Source organism: Siphateles boraxobius, unplaced genomic scaffold, assembly GCF_051911475.1.
Source record: "Siphateles boraxobius isolate OS27281-9 unplaced genomic scaffold, OSU_SipBor_1 92, whole genome shotgun sequence".
In the NCBI taxonomy this organism is placed as follows: domain Eukaryota; kingdom Metazoa; phylum Chordata; class Actinopteri; order Cypriniformes; family Leuciscidae; genus Siphateles; species Siphateles boraxobius.
In genome coordinates, this window is record NW_027509222.1 from 2,030,687 (window position 1) to 2,048,938 (window position 18,252).

The 18,252-nt window shown below is 38.6% G+C and overlaps 1 protein-coding gene across 2 annotated transcripts in view; it reads right to left on the reverse strand.

Annotated features, from left to right (window-relative positions):
• camk2a (calcium/calmodulin-dependent protein kinase II alpha) overlaps positions 1-16,760 on the reverse strand; it is an 84,111-nt gene extending 67,351 nt beyond the window's left edge. The window contains exons 1-3 of one of the 2 annotated variants that reach the window (XM_077224828.1): positions 16,634-16,760; positions 3,568-3,722; positions 1,844-1,938 (exon numbers count right to left, since the gene is read on the reverse strand). In XM_077224828.1, the coding sequence (XP_077080943.1) occupies positions 1,844-1,938; positions 3,568-3,629 (157 nt within the window). In that variant the 5' untranslated portion in view covers positions 3,630-3,722; positions 16,634-16,760. Of the gene's footprint in view, positions 1-1,843; positions 1,939-3,567; positions 3,846-16,633 lie in introns of those variants that run through there. The other variant, XM_077224829.1, reaches the window with a different exon arrangement.
• Between the last annotated feature and the right edge of the window lie 1,492 nt (positions 16,761-18,252).

Below are 18,252 nucleotides of genomic sequence, written 5' to 3' on the forward strand. Positions count from 1 at the left end.
GAATGAACCTCATTGGTTCTTGCTGAATCTCAAACCTGTTGCGCAACACGAGAATGAACCTCATTGGTTCTTGCTGAAGCTCAAACGTGATGCGTAACACGAGAGTGAACCTCATTGGTTCTTGCTGAAGCTCAAACGTACTGCGTAACACAAGAATGAACCTCATTGGTTCTTGCTGAAGCTCATACATGATGCGTAACACAAGAATGAACCTCATTGGTTCTTGCTGAAGCTCAAACGTACTGCGTAACACAAGAATGAACCTCATTGGTTCTTGCTGAAGCTCATACATGATGCGTAACACAAGAATGAACCTCATTGGTTCTTGCTGAAGCTCAAACCTACTGCGTAACACAAGAATGAACCTCATTGGTTCTTGCTGAAGCTCAAACGTACTGCGTAACACAAGAATGAACCTCATTGGTTCTTGCTGAAGCTCATACATGATGAGTAACACGAGAATTAACCTCATTGGTTCTTTCTGAAGCTCAAACATGATGCGTAACATGACAATTAACCTCATTGGTTCTTGCTGAAGCTCAAACATGATGCGTAACACAAGAATGAACCTCATTGGTTCTTGCTGAAGCTCAAACATGATGCGTAATATGAGAATGAACCTCATTGGTTCTTGCTGAAGCTCAAACGTGATGCGTAACACGAGAATGAACCTCATCGGTTCTTGATGAAGCTCAAACATGATGCGTAACATGAGAATGAACCTCATTGGTTCTTGATGAAGCTCAAACATGATGCGTAACATGAGAATGAACCTCATTGGCTCTTGCTGAAGCTCAAACGTGATGCGTAACACAAGAATGAACCTCATTGGTTCTTGCAGAAGCTCAAACATGATGCAAAACACAAGAATGAACCTCATTGGTTCTTGCTGAAGCTCAAACGTACTGCATAACAAGAATGAACCTCATTGGTTCTTGCTGAAGCTCAAACATGATGCGTAACATGAGAATGAACCTCATTGGTTCTTGCTGAAGCTCAAACGTGATGCGTAACACAAGAATGAACCTCATTGGTTCTTGCTGAAGCTCAAATGTGATGCGTAACACGAGAATGAACCTCATTGGTTCTTGCTGAAGCTCAAACGTACTGAGTAACACAAGAATGAACCTCATTGGTTCTTGCTGAAGCTCAAACATGCTGCGTAACACAAGAATGAACCTCATTGGTTCTTGCTGAAGCTCAAACATGATGCGTAACACAAGAATGAACCTCATTGGTTCTTGCTGAAGCTCAAACGTGCTGCGTAACACGAGAGTGAACCTCATTAGTTCTCGCATGTCAAGCAACATGCTTAACCTTCCGTTTACCGTACCTTGGTCTCTGAGTTGATAAATGTTTAGGTGAATAAAAGCCTAAATTAAATCTGTTCATCATATAAAGTGATTGTGTCCCTTCAGAAAATTTGGACTAAACCGCTCAATTCATATCGATTAGTTTTAAAATCTCTTTATGAACTTTATGAAGCATCAAAGTGGTAGTTGCGTAGCTGTCAATGGAGGGACCGAAATCTCTCAGATTTCATTAAAAATATCTTCATTTGTGTTCTGAAGATGAACGAAAGTCTTAGGGGTTTGGAACAACATGAGGGTGAGTAATTAATGACAGAATTTTTATTTTTGGGTGAACTATCCCTTTAAATAATTCCTGTTCCAGATAACACACCAGTTAAAAAACACCAGTTTTGTAAATGGGGGCTTTAGACTGACTACAGATAATCTATAGACTGGAAATAAATCAACTGTAAATCGAGTCCACTTTTGATTGCTTACAGTCCTGATCCTTGAACGGGCATTAAGGCATTTGAACTAATCTGTGCACCTACCCCGAGTCGACAGCTTCTTTGTGTTGATGATCTTAGCAGCGTACTCTTGCCCTGAGAGAACTTTCACACATCTTCGCACCACAGAAAAGGCTCCCCTAAAAATCAGAGAACATGGAAGCAATGTCTGCATGTTGAACATTCACTGTGAATGTAAACTTCAAGAAAGAGAAGCAGAGTTACCTGCTAGGCAAGCAGTAATATATTGAATTATGCAATATTTCAATGTCTGAATTGAATTGCCACCCACAAAGGCAATTATGTAAGCGGTTTGACTGCCCACAGAAAAAGATGTGTGTGTGTGTGTTCAGTATGAGGGTGTATGTGGGAGTAGAGCAGTGGGCACAAGGCCAGATAGAGTTGAAGACCCATCTCTGTAGAGGTGTTATATGCTCTCAAATCAAGAAAACAAGTATACAGTGCATTCGCTCAGGAAAAAATGCTGTAGTACAGAGTGGGTGGATGGAAAGAGGGAAGCAAGCCGATTTTTTTTGTACTTCTGCCTCAACATTTCAGAGCATTGTTACTGGCACTACATGCATTGATATACGAATATCTACATTTTATGGTGTGTAACAGACATTTGTATTATTGTATTACACTCAGCAATTTCATTGTATTGTATTGTGTTATAGATATAGATTCATATGAGGTGAACTTAATTTCTGTTCCTGGATAATTTTTAATACATTTTTTTTTGAATCCCTGAAAAACATTCCAATCAACCAGTCAGATTTGAGGGACACGTTTATAGTTTATGTGAAGTTTAGGCTTAGAACCATGGTTATGTGCTTCAACACCAGTGTCATTAATCTATCATTTCCCTCTGATTTTAGGAATAACTTGTGGGTAGGGATAGGGTTAAGACTACATTTTTGAACAGGAATGTTGTTCCAGGATCAACAAAATATGTCGACCCAGGAACATGTCTTACTTGGCAATCTACTGTGTGTGTGTGTGTGTGTGTGTGTGTGTGTATATTCATATATCTGCTTGCTTCCCTCTTTCCATCCACCCACTCTGTACTACAGCATTTTTTCCTGAGCGAATGCACTGTATACTTATTTTCTTGATTTGAGAGCATATATAATGACATTTTCTGACTTTCTCTTCTGCCCTCTTTAAAGATGAACGTTAATCTCGATGTTGTTAATGGGTTGTGTGCAGTCAGTATATTATGTTTCTTCTTTTGCATTGAGCAGTCACTGAATTTTGCCAAACCCAGTTAGGTTTCTGACTGCAACTTAATTAGGCTCCGACTACAATTAAATAAAAAAGACAGGGATTTTTCTTCTTCAGCATGCGCTCTCTGTAAGCATAAGATCGTTTCACTGTACTGTTAATGCATAATGCTAGAATCGCTCATCAGAAGTTTTAAGTCATTTCCTCTGTGGATCTCCTTCAGTCAATGTCTGCCTGTTATGTTATGTAATGCAAGTTGCGTTATGTGCATTCTCAAGTTAGTACATACCCATGGATCATTACCACACATTCTGACTGCACTGATTTCATTCAAACCAAAATTTTCAATGTAAGTGGTTTCGTGGACATTTTCCAGATATGTTGTCCTTATTCGTTAAGGGACAAGATGTTTAACAATTAAAACTAAAACATTAGCTGATGTGTAAAAAAAAAATCATTGCAATCATTGATTGATTGAAAATAACATCTTGGGTCAGCTCAAACATGTCACAATGGTTTAAAGAAATGAAGCTATTCCAACTTACTTTCCCAGTTCCTCAAACAGCTGGTATTCCTCAGTAAAGCGTGTGCAGGTGATGGTTGCCATCCTGGAAGTGTGTGTGTTTCCTGCGTCTGATGAGAGTGTCGTCAGGCAGGAGGAACAGAAGCGCGATCAAACGCCTGGTCTGGAGATCGTTTTCTATATCGGAAAAGTGGAAGTGGAATGAGGAAAAAAAAAAGAGAGATCTTTCTGTGGCTGCCTGCGACTGGCTGCTCTTCTCCATACACAGCCCTCGTTACCATGGCAGCCGCATCCTCCTCCTCCTCTCCTCACATGCTCACACACATGAAGCCATGCAGACAGTGAAACACACCCACACAGCTTCAGTGTGCATCACACTGTTACTTCACAGCAGTCTGCTTATACTGTATGAATAGATGTCCAAAATAGCTATTTTAAAGGCTCTCAGATAAAATGATGGGGACAGTTCACTTCTTTATTTTTGTAATCAGTTGAAATCCCTTCATTCAAATGCAACCTTTGCTGCATATCTTTTAACTAATTCGAGATGTTATTATTAGGGCCCTTGACACCTTATTACTCATTTGTAGAAATTCCCTTGCATGCAGATTCAATGTCTGGCATCTAAATATTAAAGAGATACAGGATATAGAGGGAAAAATAGTGAAGAAAGATACACAATTTACCCAAGGTGGCTCAAAGGGTCAGGTTAGGGACTAGGCCAGTGGTCCCAAATAATAAATGTTTCAATTAAATTAAATTCACATTTGTTTGTATTGTATATACAGAAATGCATGAGTCTACATTACAATTTAGAGTTATCAGAGGTGACTAGAGGTGTCCAAGTTATGTAGCCTATTTCAGAAATGTACATATACAAATCAAGCTAACAATGTATTCATTTAAGGCAAAAACAATGAGCTCATAAAAGTGATGAAAACATGTTGTTAAAAAATATTAGGATATATAGAAAATCTTTGCATTGGTGCATGTTGATTCAGATTTTGAAGTCCTCGCAGGTGTTGGAGTCAATTAGGGGTGTGCGATTTTAACAAAAAATTAGATCTCGATATTTTCTGGGATTTTCTCGATAATGATAATTCGACAATATTTTGTTGAGTGTGTTGATTGTGTTGGTTCCTTGGCAGGTTTAGCACTGCCGTGAACAGCTGACTCCCAAAGTGTTATTCTTCATATTCTGTGCGGTGGTCAGTTCCCAGCAGTGACAGAAATAACCCTTTCCAAAAAGTTTTATAGCCATTTTACCTTTATAAAGATTTTTTATAACCTACATAAATATTTGCATAATCTTTTGTGTTATTTTTTACATTTAATATATTCAATTAGAATAATAAGACACTACAGGGCTGTTACGAATCACATGAAATCAGCATCAACAAAATTGATCTTTGCAATGCAGAGGAAACAGAAGCTGCATCTGAAGAGGCGTTTAGATTCATTTACACAGACTGTTTAATGCAGCTCAGAGGGACATGAATGCATTTTACCTGCAGCTACAAATGCTGTAATGTTTTGATGTTTTAAACATAAAAAGTTGAATATTTATATTTGTAATGATTTTAAAAATGAAGGTGGACAGCTGTAGGATGGTCATGATAATATTTGAGTAAAGTGGGTCGAATTACTGTACATATAACTTAAGCTAGTTCATTGGGTGGAGAGTGCAGGTTATCTTGAGGTCTAGGACCATCGTTAACGACATGTGCTTCGTCTGTACCGCCCCCTTCAAGGTTTCGAAGAAGACCACCAACCACTGGGTCACCATTTTGTAACTTTTTATGTAGTCAAAATCCTGTAGGTGCAAGGACCATCTCGCTAGTCGCCCAGAGGGGTTGGGACCACCTCAGGCTGTTGTGGTCAGTATAATTGGTTACATGTGAAGGCCAGAAATGTTTCAGAGCCAAAAAAATCACTCCCAAGCACTCTTTCTCAGGTGTTGAGAACAGTCTTTCTGCTGTGTGCAATGTTCTGCTGACGAAAGCTACAACGACACCTCGCCCCATGTCATCCTTCTGCATCAAGGCTCAAGTCACAAGCGTCAGTGTGGATGAAGAATGGCCGTGTGAAATCTGGGAGGCAAAAAATGGATTCAGACGCAAGGCGATTTTTCAAGTAATCCATCGAAGCCTGACAACGGTCGTCCCAGTTGAACAGGGTTTTCTTTCTGGTGAGTTTAAAAAGTGGCTCTGCTTTTTATGCATCATTGGGTATGAATCGTCTGTTATAGCTTGTGAGGCCGAGAAATCCTCTCACTTGTTTAACGTCCGTCTGCGTTCTGAAATCTGTGACTGCTTCCCCCTTTTTCGGGTCAGGAGAAATATCATCCTGAGTGATGGTGTATCATAGGAAACAGTGTTAATTTTGGCAGCAATTTTTGATTTAGTCTTATTCTTCATCTTCAGATGAAAATGCTTGTTGGTCTTAGTCATATTTTAGTCATTTTGTCTTTCATAATTTTGGTAGCTATTTTATATGTAGTCTTTATTAAAAATGTCATTATAATTTTTCTCTCTAAGCCAATTCAACTAAGCTTATGAGAAATTAGAATCAGCAGTAGCACTTGTCCAATTCTACATATCCCTTTTCCTTAGTTCAGTGGTTCTCCAATTTTTTAGAGTGCCGTACTTAGACTGCAGTCACACCTTTTCCATTAAGGGACAATATATGCCCCTTTAAGCGATTTTTCCAGTTTTTACCTTTATAAAATAAATTGTTTTAAATGTAGAACAGCACTTAATGTTACCCTTTTGTTTGCTGAACTGTTGCATAAAATCAATGTCACATTTGAATTCGTGTGGATATTCGGGAAACATTGCATTCTTGCTCGTATAATATGATCAACATTAAAAACACTGCTGGATATCAGCCTTCATTTTGATTGCAGATTTAGTCACACAAACAGCGCAAGCGGATCGTGCCAGAACACAGACCGACTGAATGACACTTTAATTTAAGTAGAAAATCTCAAAGGAAGATCGCTGAACTCCAGCTTATGCCGAGTTCACACTGAACGATTTTAGGCCCAATTTTTGCTCGCCGACAGGTTTTGTGAGATTGCCGACAAATGCCCGAAATCATAGGCAAATCGGTGCTCGTTCACGAGAGTGACAATCACGCAGTGTGAATGATAAAAGACGCGATATGAGAGAATCACCGACGATATCTGGACCTGTTGGCGATTCAAAATCCTGCTGTGTGAAAGTGTTCTGACTGAAAACTACATCGGCGATGAGAGAGGAAGAAACAGTACAGCGGGATGTTCAGGGAGGAGTTATAGACCAGAATATCAGTATTTTAATAGATATGATTACAATTATATCAAACAGAAACAAAGCACAAACACCCCCAACTATCTTTGCAGAACACACAATCCTTGCTCCCCTCGTCTTCCCAACCATTTCCTCCTGCATAAACTATTGGGATGTAACTCAAAACCTCTTGGGATGTAGATTACAGGCCAGGGTCACCTGATGTGAATTGCTAACCGAAGCTGGTAGCATAAAATCCATCCCTAAGATGAGTGTAGAGGAAAGATCAGGGATAATGTACCAATGATAGACATACCGATGATAGACATTTTGCCTTGGAGGCCAATGTTCAGCCAGACAACACCAGTTGGCATGCAAGCAACACTTTTGGCAAGCTGAATTGAGGGAAAAGTCCAAGGTTGAACCTTCTGAGAATGTTGCAAGACATCAGAAATGTACAAACCACCAAAAGTGAGGCAACGGTGTCCAGCCCTACGTCAATGGCCTTATGATAGAAATTAACTGTAACAATAAATGGTGTATCCCAAAATGAAGAAGTACGGTCCTCCATATGTCCAAGGACAAGCAACTCAGGCGGGGACATAAGACAAGGATGAGGCGCATTTATCTTCTGGAGGAAGGATTGCCTCGGTGAAACGTCCTCCCCCCTTTGAAGTTTACCTTCTCCTGAACAGAATTTAGCTTTTGCTCCTCCCTATCTCCAAATGTCGCGGCTTTAGCATCCTCTTTAGTGTTCTGTGGTTCATTCAAAACTGGACTCATTCAAAAGACACCGTCTGTTGCTCAAAGTTGCAGTTTGGAGAGTTTCTAGATATAAACCCGATGCAGAACATTTGAAACAGTAAGGTTCACGCATGTTCTTGCTTTTCTGCACTACTGGTTCATTGCGGCTGGCAGGGCCAAAAGCAGAGTGCAGTTCATAGGCGCGCATCAAGAGGTCTATGACTGAAGTAATTTGAGTGCCATACAGCGCAACTCTGTAGCTCGTGCAACTATCCATCACAAACGTTCTATAAACGTTTAAACTTAAGAAACAAAATAACTTGAAATAAGCAACAGAAAACAAATAACCCGCATATATTGGGTGCTCGAGGCGTATATACAGTGCAGACAGTTCAACAGGGGCCACACCTTATTTCTACTCGTTACAGAGTCACTGAATCATTCATTCAAACGATTCGTTAATTCAGTAACGAAACACCATCATGCGATGCTCAGAGACGCAAATAACCTGTTGCTTTGTTTGGAACTATTTTCGTTGGTGAAATAGATCAAAAAATGTGAAGGCATTAAGAGTTGTATTTTCTGTTGAATTTGGAGATACCACTTGAAACATTTGTAGTGTTGAGCTATTTCAATTACTTTTGTTTAATTTGTTCATAGAGGATGTGGGAGAGGGAGGCTAGCTGGAACCATCAGAGACGAAGGAGACTTGGAGCTGGGCAGGACCAGCGGTGACAGGAGGCTTTGGGGTAAAAGCCTCCTACCTCTGAGTACTTCTACTTCTTCAAATAACTCAAAGTTCACCCTTGGTAGCGGGAGTATGGGCGGGGCACCAATCCATCCCTTCATACTCCATGAGGACACCCACAGGAACGGATAATATTCACGCTCCTTGTCAGACTTTTCGTTGGGCTCCGGCTCTGGGATTGGCTCAGGCGTCGGCTCTGGCCGCACGGTGGTCTCAGGCTCAATGTCTGGGGTGGGCCCATGCGTCCTTTCCTTTGGGGGCTTGGTTGGTGGCAGGCTGGGCTCTGGTCCGGAGTGGGGCTGGCATTGGCCTCCTCTACGAGGCCGATGGTGAATGGGGATCCAAGAAAGTGGCGAAATTCCCCCTGAGGACCGTTCACGGGCAGACATGCCTTCGACTATTCGTTGAGGGTTGTTTGAAAAAATATGCAGAGTGAGCGGTCCGGCTAGTGGGTGAGGCATGCCAGATATATATATATATTAGTGGTGGGCCGTTATCGGCGTTAACGTGCTGCGTTAACGTGAGACTCTTATCGGGCGATAAAAAAAATATCGGCGTTAATCTATTCTCAAAGTTGGGTTGGGATCATAAAATAGCTTTTCCGAATATCGTTATATTTTCGCGCAATTACATGTGTAGCCTAGTATATTTGACACGCGCCTACTGTCACAGATCGCGCAGCAGGGTATTTTCATGTCAGGGACACAAGGTGTATACTTTTACACGTTACGTTGGGCGACATTCCTCTCGTTACTTTATTTAAATGCAATTACATGTTGTTAAATGAGTTTATTCCAAGCACGCTGTATCTTTGTATGAGCATGAGCGATGCTCAATTTTCAAATGAATCACTCTTTTGAGTCGATTCTGTTCAAAGACTCAATCAAACAAGTTGGCAGATTTGTCTAAATCGGTTCGCGAATCAGTCTGAATGATCTGTTCAGTTCCTCGGCGCACTGGCAGAGGTTAACAGGTTAAATAAGCTAACGTTACCATTGTGTACAGTTTATGAAATGAACACCCGCCATCCCGCGGTAATGTGTGTGTATTGCGCAGGGGCATAGTCACACGAATAGTTTACATTGATTGAAAACTAATTTGTTTAAAAAGGAGGAGGCTATTGCCGGAAAAGGCAGGTTCACATAAAATCATTATGACATATGACATTATTTTTTGATCTAACGAGCATCTGGTTTGGCGATGCAAAAACGGACTGTAGCTACGTCGTGCTTATTGTTTTTTTCTTCTTCCAATTAGCCTACTTTGTAAAAAAAACAACGAAAACATATTATTTGTTCAATTAATAAAAAGTTTGTTTGATCGCTAAAGATGAAATTGGCCTCCCTTTCTGTCATTGTGAGTGTGCGTTTTTTTTGGATAAAAAAAAAAAATATATATATATATATATATATCAAACCATGTGGTCTCCTTGCTCCAATAAACGCCGCAAAAATCGTATCTTTAGGTTTGGTATTTTGTTAGCATTAGTCATAGTCATAGCATGATGGTGGAGAGTAACAGAAACAAACAAACATTCTTTAATCATAAATCCAATAGATTACACTTTTGAGAAACTCAGGAAATACATATTACAACAACAATAATCATAGACGAGACCGAACACTGAACAAAGAGAAACTAAGGGCTTAAATACACACAACAAGGAGGCTAATCTACAGAATAGTACACGTGTGCAACATAATCAGAAACTATGGAAACAAACAATGACATAATCAGTAACCATCGAAAGTAAGAAAGACTGGTGGTAACAGGAAAACAAAAACAAAACCCAACTAAAACGTAATGAAAATAACATAAGGTAGAGAAAACTGAGAAGAGATCTTTACATGAGAAATTGTAAATGCCTCCTCAATTACCAAAATGTTCAAAAGTTTTTTCAAAGCCCCAGATGGCAGAAGCTAGAATCCAATTCTATATCTGATCCTAAAATTTCAGAGTCTGAATCAAGTACCATCAATTTAGTAATCTGTACTCCCAAATGTGTAAACTGCGTCTTCAATTTCACAATCTTTAACTACAGTTTTGTAAACCACTAAATTGTAGCCCCACCTCTCAATTTAGAAATCTCCGCCTACTGAATCATTCATAAACCTACATAAACTCGTTGACATTAGGTCTGATTATACATAGATGGATTAAAGACTATTAATTGTTTATTTAAACAGCATGTATTTACCGTATCTGATGTGATTACCATGAGCGCATGGTTACAGGTCATTATTTCCAATGTTACTTTTATTGACTGTTTTTTGTAAGGCATTCATTTAGAAGACACTTTTATCCAAAGAGACTTAAACGTAAGATATTTCTCCCATTTGGCTATTGCAAACACATCTGTAATGTTTCATCAGAAAACCCCTTCACTCTCAACAAAATGAAAAATAATGCCCACACTATTATGCACATCATTCTGACATGTAGTGTCGTCTCCATGACAACCAAGTCACTTACACCCAAGCTGCATCATAGCAACCAGTCACTGTCACAGACACACAAACCTTGCATTTGACATTCGACTGTAAATTCCCAGGTTGCATTCATTCTGTGATTAATAATTTGCTTTGCAGTACTTTTGTTTTTGTATGTTATTTTTGTCTCCTTTGGGGATTAAAGTAGCCATCCACTTTAGAGTCAGACACACATATTCACAAAAAATTAAAGATGGCAACAGTTAAAATGTAGTATTTCTACACAACAGTTGCCAAATCTTGAGCTGTCTTTGATTCGCAATGGGTTTAAGATTGATTAAATCAATATATTATCATGAAGGAATTTTATATTAATATTATAGTACAGTAATATTAAAGGTATTTGGAGTAGCTCCTTTTTTGTTGTTATTTATTATATTTAAACGTAAAGGTATTGATCTATACCTATTAATATTGCTTTGTCCTGTTTGTCCTTGCTCAGAGTGAAATTTTGGGCTGTATTTTTTTTCTTTTAACATGTAAGAGACATAATTGCTGCAAACATTGAGATGCGAATTAGGCCGAATAAAATGCTTGTTGAACTTGACACAAACTATTATTGTGTATTTTTTGAAGGGTAACATAAAGTAACTCTGGTATTGTTTTGACAAGTAACTGGAGTGAATCAGCAGTCATGTAACTCCTAGCCTCAGCTCATCAGAGCTGTTTTAGCAGTTCCTACACAATATTAGGCAGGTGGTTTCACGTCTTTGTTAGCGCACCCGCCTCCCATGTCCACTGTCACCGGGCCAAGCAGAAGCAAAAGCATGACCAAATCTCACTATCCATACTAGATTCTGTAGTCAATGTTGTGTTGGTGTCAAATTTAAACTTTTCATCCTAGTATCCTATGGCTCCCTCTAGTGGAGAATATTGATATTTAGCTGATATATTATTGGATAATATTGTCATTTGTCATTCACAGTTGAGTAACGGCCAACCTATCAAGTTTGGGATGGGAATTGGGATGCCCAGATGCTTTCAGGACATAATAATAATAATAACAACCTGTTAGAAGTCAAATAAAAAACATTTTACAAAAAAACTTGTTGCATTTATAAGGTGTGGTAGTTTTGTGTTTTATGGTGTTTACTCGTGTTAAATTAGCCAAAAAATATTTTAAGCAGCTTTTTAGAGAGGAAGACTTTTCTATAATAACTGCTGATGTTACAGAGAAATCAATTTTTCTGTAATGCATCTGCGGTACTCTTACTTATAAAACTTTGAACTTTTATGCATTATTTAGTCATAATAGGCAACACCCAACAAATAAATCGAATCATATCTGCAAGGCAATTCATTGGATGAAAGTTTTTTTTTTTGATAACTATTGGTCTAGCAAGTTTGTTGAAGATCCAGTCAATGGGAGTAAATTAATCAGAAAATTAAAATGGTGGGAAAACATACAGATGGAACCATACAATTGGTGGGCTGATTATAGCTGCATATTTTAGCTCCACCCTATTATCAAAGAGTATAAAAGAACAAGAGGCGTAACTCAATAGAACGTTCCATGGCAACACCGGCGCTAGCAGCAGCGCTAACGTTACGCTTCCGCCATTTTGGGGTGAAAGCGCCTCGACAGTCCACTAGTGTTGATGTGTCGTTCGCGAACGAGCCGCTCTAAAAGCCGATTCTTTGAAAAGAGCCGGACTTCCCATCACTATGCACTAGCTTTTTGCTGTCCCTATGGCAATATCAGCTGCTTTGTAATTATTTTTTTTTAAAGTAGCCTACATTAAAGATCAAATCCAAACTGAATGATGAAAACACAGAATAACGTACAATCACTAGACTATTGATCATCAAATCCCTTTTAACAGTTTATTTCACAGACCGTTAAAGCAAGACTATGTAAACAAAAAAACACAGCCACTGTCCATCATGTTCTATAAGATCATCATGTTTGTAGCATGATCCAGGGGATTACCCATACAGAAATGTAATATATGTCAATATAAGTAAATTACATATATAGCCTAATGTCAGTGCCCATGTATGTCTGCTGCCTATATATGAGAATATATGCAAAATTCATATAAAACACATAGACGTATATGAAACAATATAGCAAAAATGGCCGTTTTCATGTACGCTAAGTGCCATATATTTTCCCGTATATGCACATAAATGTTAAATATATGTAGCCTAAGACGCATATATGTATTGCATATATGTACTTACTTCCTGGTTTTCGATAAGCCAGCTCGGGCATTTCCGGTGAACATTCTGTACTCACCAATGGTTGACTTTTTAATGTTGTATTTATATTTTACTGCCGTTATCACCCTTACCTAATTTGCCAATAAAGCATTTTATTGATTGCAATAAAGACTTGAAGCTAATGTGAACGGAGTAAGAAACGCGATGCCTGTAATTACAGGACACTTCAAATGTTATTTTTAATGTGATGACCAAAAACTATAAATACATACCAATAAATATCATGAAGAACAATAACTGTCAGTCAGTGCAGAGGAAGCTCACTGATTTCGGCACACTTGTGAAAACTCCAGTTTTCTTCAATAAATCTTACTAAAGTACATACTACTAAATCTTTCATTTTTACAGTGTGTTGTTGACGCTTTGTTTTCAAACGAAAGTGTGAATGATGATTGAATTTTGTTTTTTTCATGTCGTCTTACATTTGAATAACTAAATTAATGCAAGGTCTGACTATTATATAGAGACTATATAGAGACTATATTCTGATTATAAACTGAAAAAAGTATTAAAATACCTCAGGACATTGAAGATACCAACACACCAGCAAGTGACATTTCACCGGAGGTTTTCTAGCTGGCTTATGGAAGTTTTAAAGAACGCTTCGTGCATATAGTCCATTGTGTTTCAGTAAACGCACAGCACTGAGTCAGATTGTTTCATTTATTTCTGAAAGATTGTGTATTTTCAGTTCCCTTTTGTCTTAATGTCTAAATTTCTGTCCCACAGATTCTTTTAAGGCCGACACGTTAATGTCTCTGCTGAAGGACTGTGCTATACTACTACCTTCAAGAAATTCTTCTCCTAACCAGAACTTACTTACAAGCCTACTTATTTTATGAATAAGAGAAATCGAATACATTGGCGAGCCGCCCGAACAAATGCTCGAGCAATTTCCAAAAGTTGTGCGACAGCCAATTACTGTTTGTGGATACCATAGAAATGAATGAGTGCCACAAAGAGAATCATCCCTGTCATTAAACTATGTGAATATAATATAAAACAGCATTTTTTAATTGGTGTAAAGTTAAACTTATTCCGTGCTTAATGAAGATTAGTGTAGCCTACTGTACCTTGTAAAACCTTTAAAATATCTAGGTTTATTTTAGGAGATTCTGCAAAACATTCTGCAACACTTCTATGAATGTATATAGCATAGAAGTTTGGGCAAACTCAAGTAAAGTAGTCTGGCCTAGTAAAAATTGGCTTCTTCGCACTTTATTCAAACCTTTTATTGCATATTTATTACATATTTTGTATGCATGTTGTGAAGTTGTGCCTGGAGTGTAAAACTAATGTACACATTCCATGTTTCAAGACCTTTGATAAGACCTTAACAACACTTGCCTGTACTCTGACATGAGTATACACTTATAATCTATAACACCAGCTGTTCTGAATCCTTGTAGAGTATCAGACTACAGAATATTCAACACCACTGATAGTTCTGCAGATGGTTGTTTTGTCCCCTTACAACATGCTAAGCCACACACTGACCTACCAAAAAAAATAAAAAACATCTCTGTTCTGTTCTGCAGATAATACAACTGAGGAACAGATCATCAGCGATAAAAAGGTTTCTCTCTCTCTCATAAACCAGAAACAATAATTAATACTAAACCAACTGACACACTAAAGCAGCACAAACATCTGGAAACATTGAAAATACAGATAATGAAGAAACCAAAGTGTGTTTTGCGTACTTTTAGAGGCCAGATGCTCGTCACCATCTCGTGGCTGTATCCTCATACTGCACCCAATTTAATAATTTTCTTTGCTAATCCATGAACTATGAAGAGATATCTTCTGGCCAGGTTATCAGCCATTTGAAATATTACTTGCATAAAGGCACTAATTTAGCCAATATCTGTGATACTCAACAAGGATGCTTGTTAGAATTATTTGCCTCTAATTCTGTTCATTAAAATAAATAAAGCGGTCACATTTTTGCATCATCCACACTGGAAACCATAAACGATATGTGAGCGATATCACAGCAGTAGCAGTGAGATACGGCTGTATATCAGCACGGCTGTGATTCAGGCTGAGTGCTTTTGGTTATCACATCTGTGCTGATATACCATATCTCACGAGTGTGTTATTACATTTAGTTTGACACCAAACGTGTGTAAATAAATAAGACACGACAACGACTGTCTTGAAAACCCTCTTTTGAGCAGAACTACTTCCTTCCGCCACGGATTCAAACCTCAAATAAAGAGGCGAAACTCACCTGAACGTTCCATTGGAACATACGCGCCCATGCGCAGATCTGCAGTTCCGCCATCTTGGACTGAACGCAACACAGCTGTCATAGAATTGAACGATACCAGTTCCAATTCAAAAGCGGTTAAGGGAACTAAATAGTAGTGTCTAGTTTTTAATATCTCTATAGTCTAAACTAAAACGGCGTGTTGAATAATGTACAAAATAATGCTTATGGATCGGTTTACTAAACAATTTCGTCAAAGAGCATGAAGCTGTCAAATATGCTATTTATTTACCCCAATAACTTTTAGGGATAACTCCCGTTTTCATACAGCACAATTTTACAACACCAGTAACAACAGCCCATGTTCCTCATGAAATGATTAATAAATTCATTGAAAAAGTGAGTTAGGTGAAAGGGACAACACATTAGTCAAGAGAGAATATTTAATTGTAATAGAAGATCATCACAAAATGAACAGTAATAAAATTGGTGATGGTAAGCAGATCACATCATTTCTGGCTGCATTACACACAACAAATCAAACATTGTGCAAGTAAAGTGCACACATTTACTACAAATAGAATGGCAATGGTAACTATATTAGCTGTTCTATATGTTTTAGTCTTTAGTTTTATTATAATTTAATTCATCTTGACTGATAAAACACTTTGTACAACACATGTTACATTTGATACAGAAAGAGAGAGTTTATGTACAGATATACAGATGACAGCTTGACAGATGACAGCAGAATGACAAAAAATTCTGTTGCGCTTCTGTTTGGGCTGTGAGAGTTGTCGATTTTGGGCCCGTAATATATGATGGATTCTGAATCTATTGAATAGTTTCACCATGTATACAAGAGTGTTTTTGCACTTTTCCTTGTCACACACAACTTCCCTGCACTCACTGTTGTACACCTCCATGCCTCTATTTACGTATGGAGATGTACGTACGCAGCTCACTTTAACGTTAATGAAAACCTTTTCTACTTTACCTCTCTGGATCTTTGGGGAATCTATGAAATGCTAGTTGATTGGTTGTACACTGCTAGTTGTTGCAATTTATAGCAGAACACTGTTTTCTTTGTTTCCAATTATTTCCAGACGTAATGCTGTACAGTTGTGCTAACGGTAAAACCGTTGGTTCAGTCCAAAATGGCGTCAGCGCGACAGCTGCGCCATCTAGCGGTTGTTACGCCTGTTGTTACTTCTATACTCTTTGCCTCAAATCTCAAGTTGAGAGTTTAACAGTTGAGGCCAAACCTCCGTTACTAATTCTAAAACGTCACTTTAGAACTAGTAACGAAGGAACGTTGAGTCGCTTCATTATAGCTTAATGTAATGAGAACAGTAGCCTATTGTGGTATTATGAGAGAGAGATCGACTAAACGAGTGTTTTACCTGCATCTGATATAGTCTTCATTCTTCAGGTCGATGTCCATATTATTATATCCAAAAGTTCAGTTTGAATTCCGCTGAGTAAAGCGATATGTTCGTTCTCATCCTTCACATGACAGCGTTTAAACAAACTTCCTTGTTCTGACTCAATCATAAACACAGTCTTTCCCGCCATGTAGGCTAACATTCACTGAAGTCCATCTCACGATCACTAACGGATACTTTCTCAATACCAAATACGGCATATTATTTATTTAAAATATTTATTAAACAATAATATTTAAATTGAAAACAATAGCCATTGTAGAAAAGACAATAAACACAAGGAAATCAAAACAAACAAAAGTAGCAATCTGCTACAGGATTTAGGTTAAAAAGCCTAAATATAAAGTTATGAAACTTAATTTTCCCCTTAAAGGAGAACTCCGGGCAATTTTTAAGTTAATCTTGATCGTTAGACCTTTGTGAGTACTGACTATAGAAAAAAAACGAACCGGATTGGTGCTTTCTACGCGGAGCTGCGACCGCGAATGCCCAGAGCTCCCACCCAGCTAAAACGGCAGCTATGGGGGCATCGACATAAAGAGCGTTTTTGAGCCTCTTAACAGACACAAAATGCAATTAAAATGTCTGTCCAACATGAACAGGGACCCTACATGTGAACAATATGCGTTTAGCAACTTAGCCATTGTTTCAACTCACCTAAATAGTCTTTTAGACGGCAAGCTGTAGTCTCGCGCTGCAGTCCCGTGCTGTAGCCGGAAAAGGTAAACAATGTCCAGGTGGGAGGAGCGTTGATCATGTGCGACGAGTCTTCGTACATGAATGGCATTTTTCTTCAAACTGCCCCGCTGTGTTGAGTGTGTGTAGTCATCCTTGTCAAAGTGTTCACTGCAAATGCGGTAATCTTTAGCGCGTAGTACTTCTACGGGAGTTTGCACATCAAGTTGAAATACAACTAGCCACAAACTGCAGAATCTCGAGGTCATGGAAAGGAAGACGATGAAAATATAAGCTCTTATATTTTCGCATTCTGTTGTCACAATTCGGAAAGGCACAAACACGAACCATTTCTTCTTCACTTGTAAGCAACTCTGATCATAACTCGTCGCACATGATCAACGATCCTCCCACCTGGACATTGTTTACCTTTTCCGGCTACAGCACGAGACTGCCGCGCGAGACTACAGCTTGCCGTCTAAAAGACTATTTAGGTGAGTTGAAACAATGGCTAAGTTGCTAAACGCATATTGTTCACATGTAGGGTCCCTGTTCATGTTGGACAGACATTTTAATTGCATTTTGTGTCTGTTAAGAGGCTCAAAAACGCTCTTTATGTCGATGCCCCCATAGCTGCCGTTTTAGCTGGGTGGGAGCTCTGGGCATTCGCGGTCGCAGCTCCGCGTAGAAAGCACCAATCCGGTTCGTTTTTTTTTCTATAGTCAGTACTCACAAAGGTCTAACGATCAAGATTAACTTAAAAATTGCCCGGAGTTCTCCTTTAACCCAAATTGATTGGTTCTGGAACATGTAATAGATTAATAAGACCAAAGATTGCCCGTTTGATATAGCCTACCCAAAATGAATTATATCTCATGTTTAACCACTATCAAGAGCCAGGG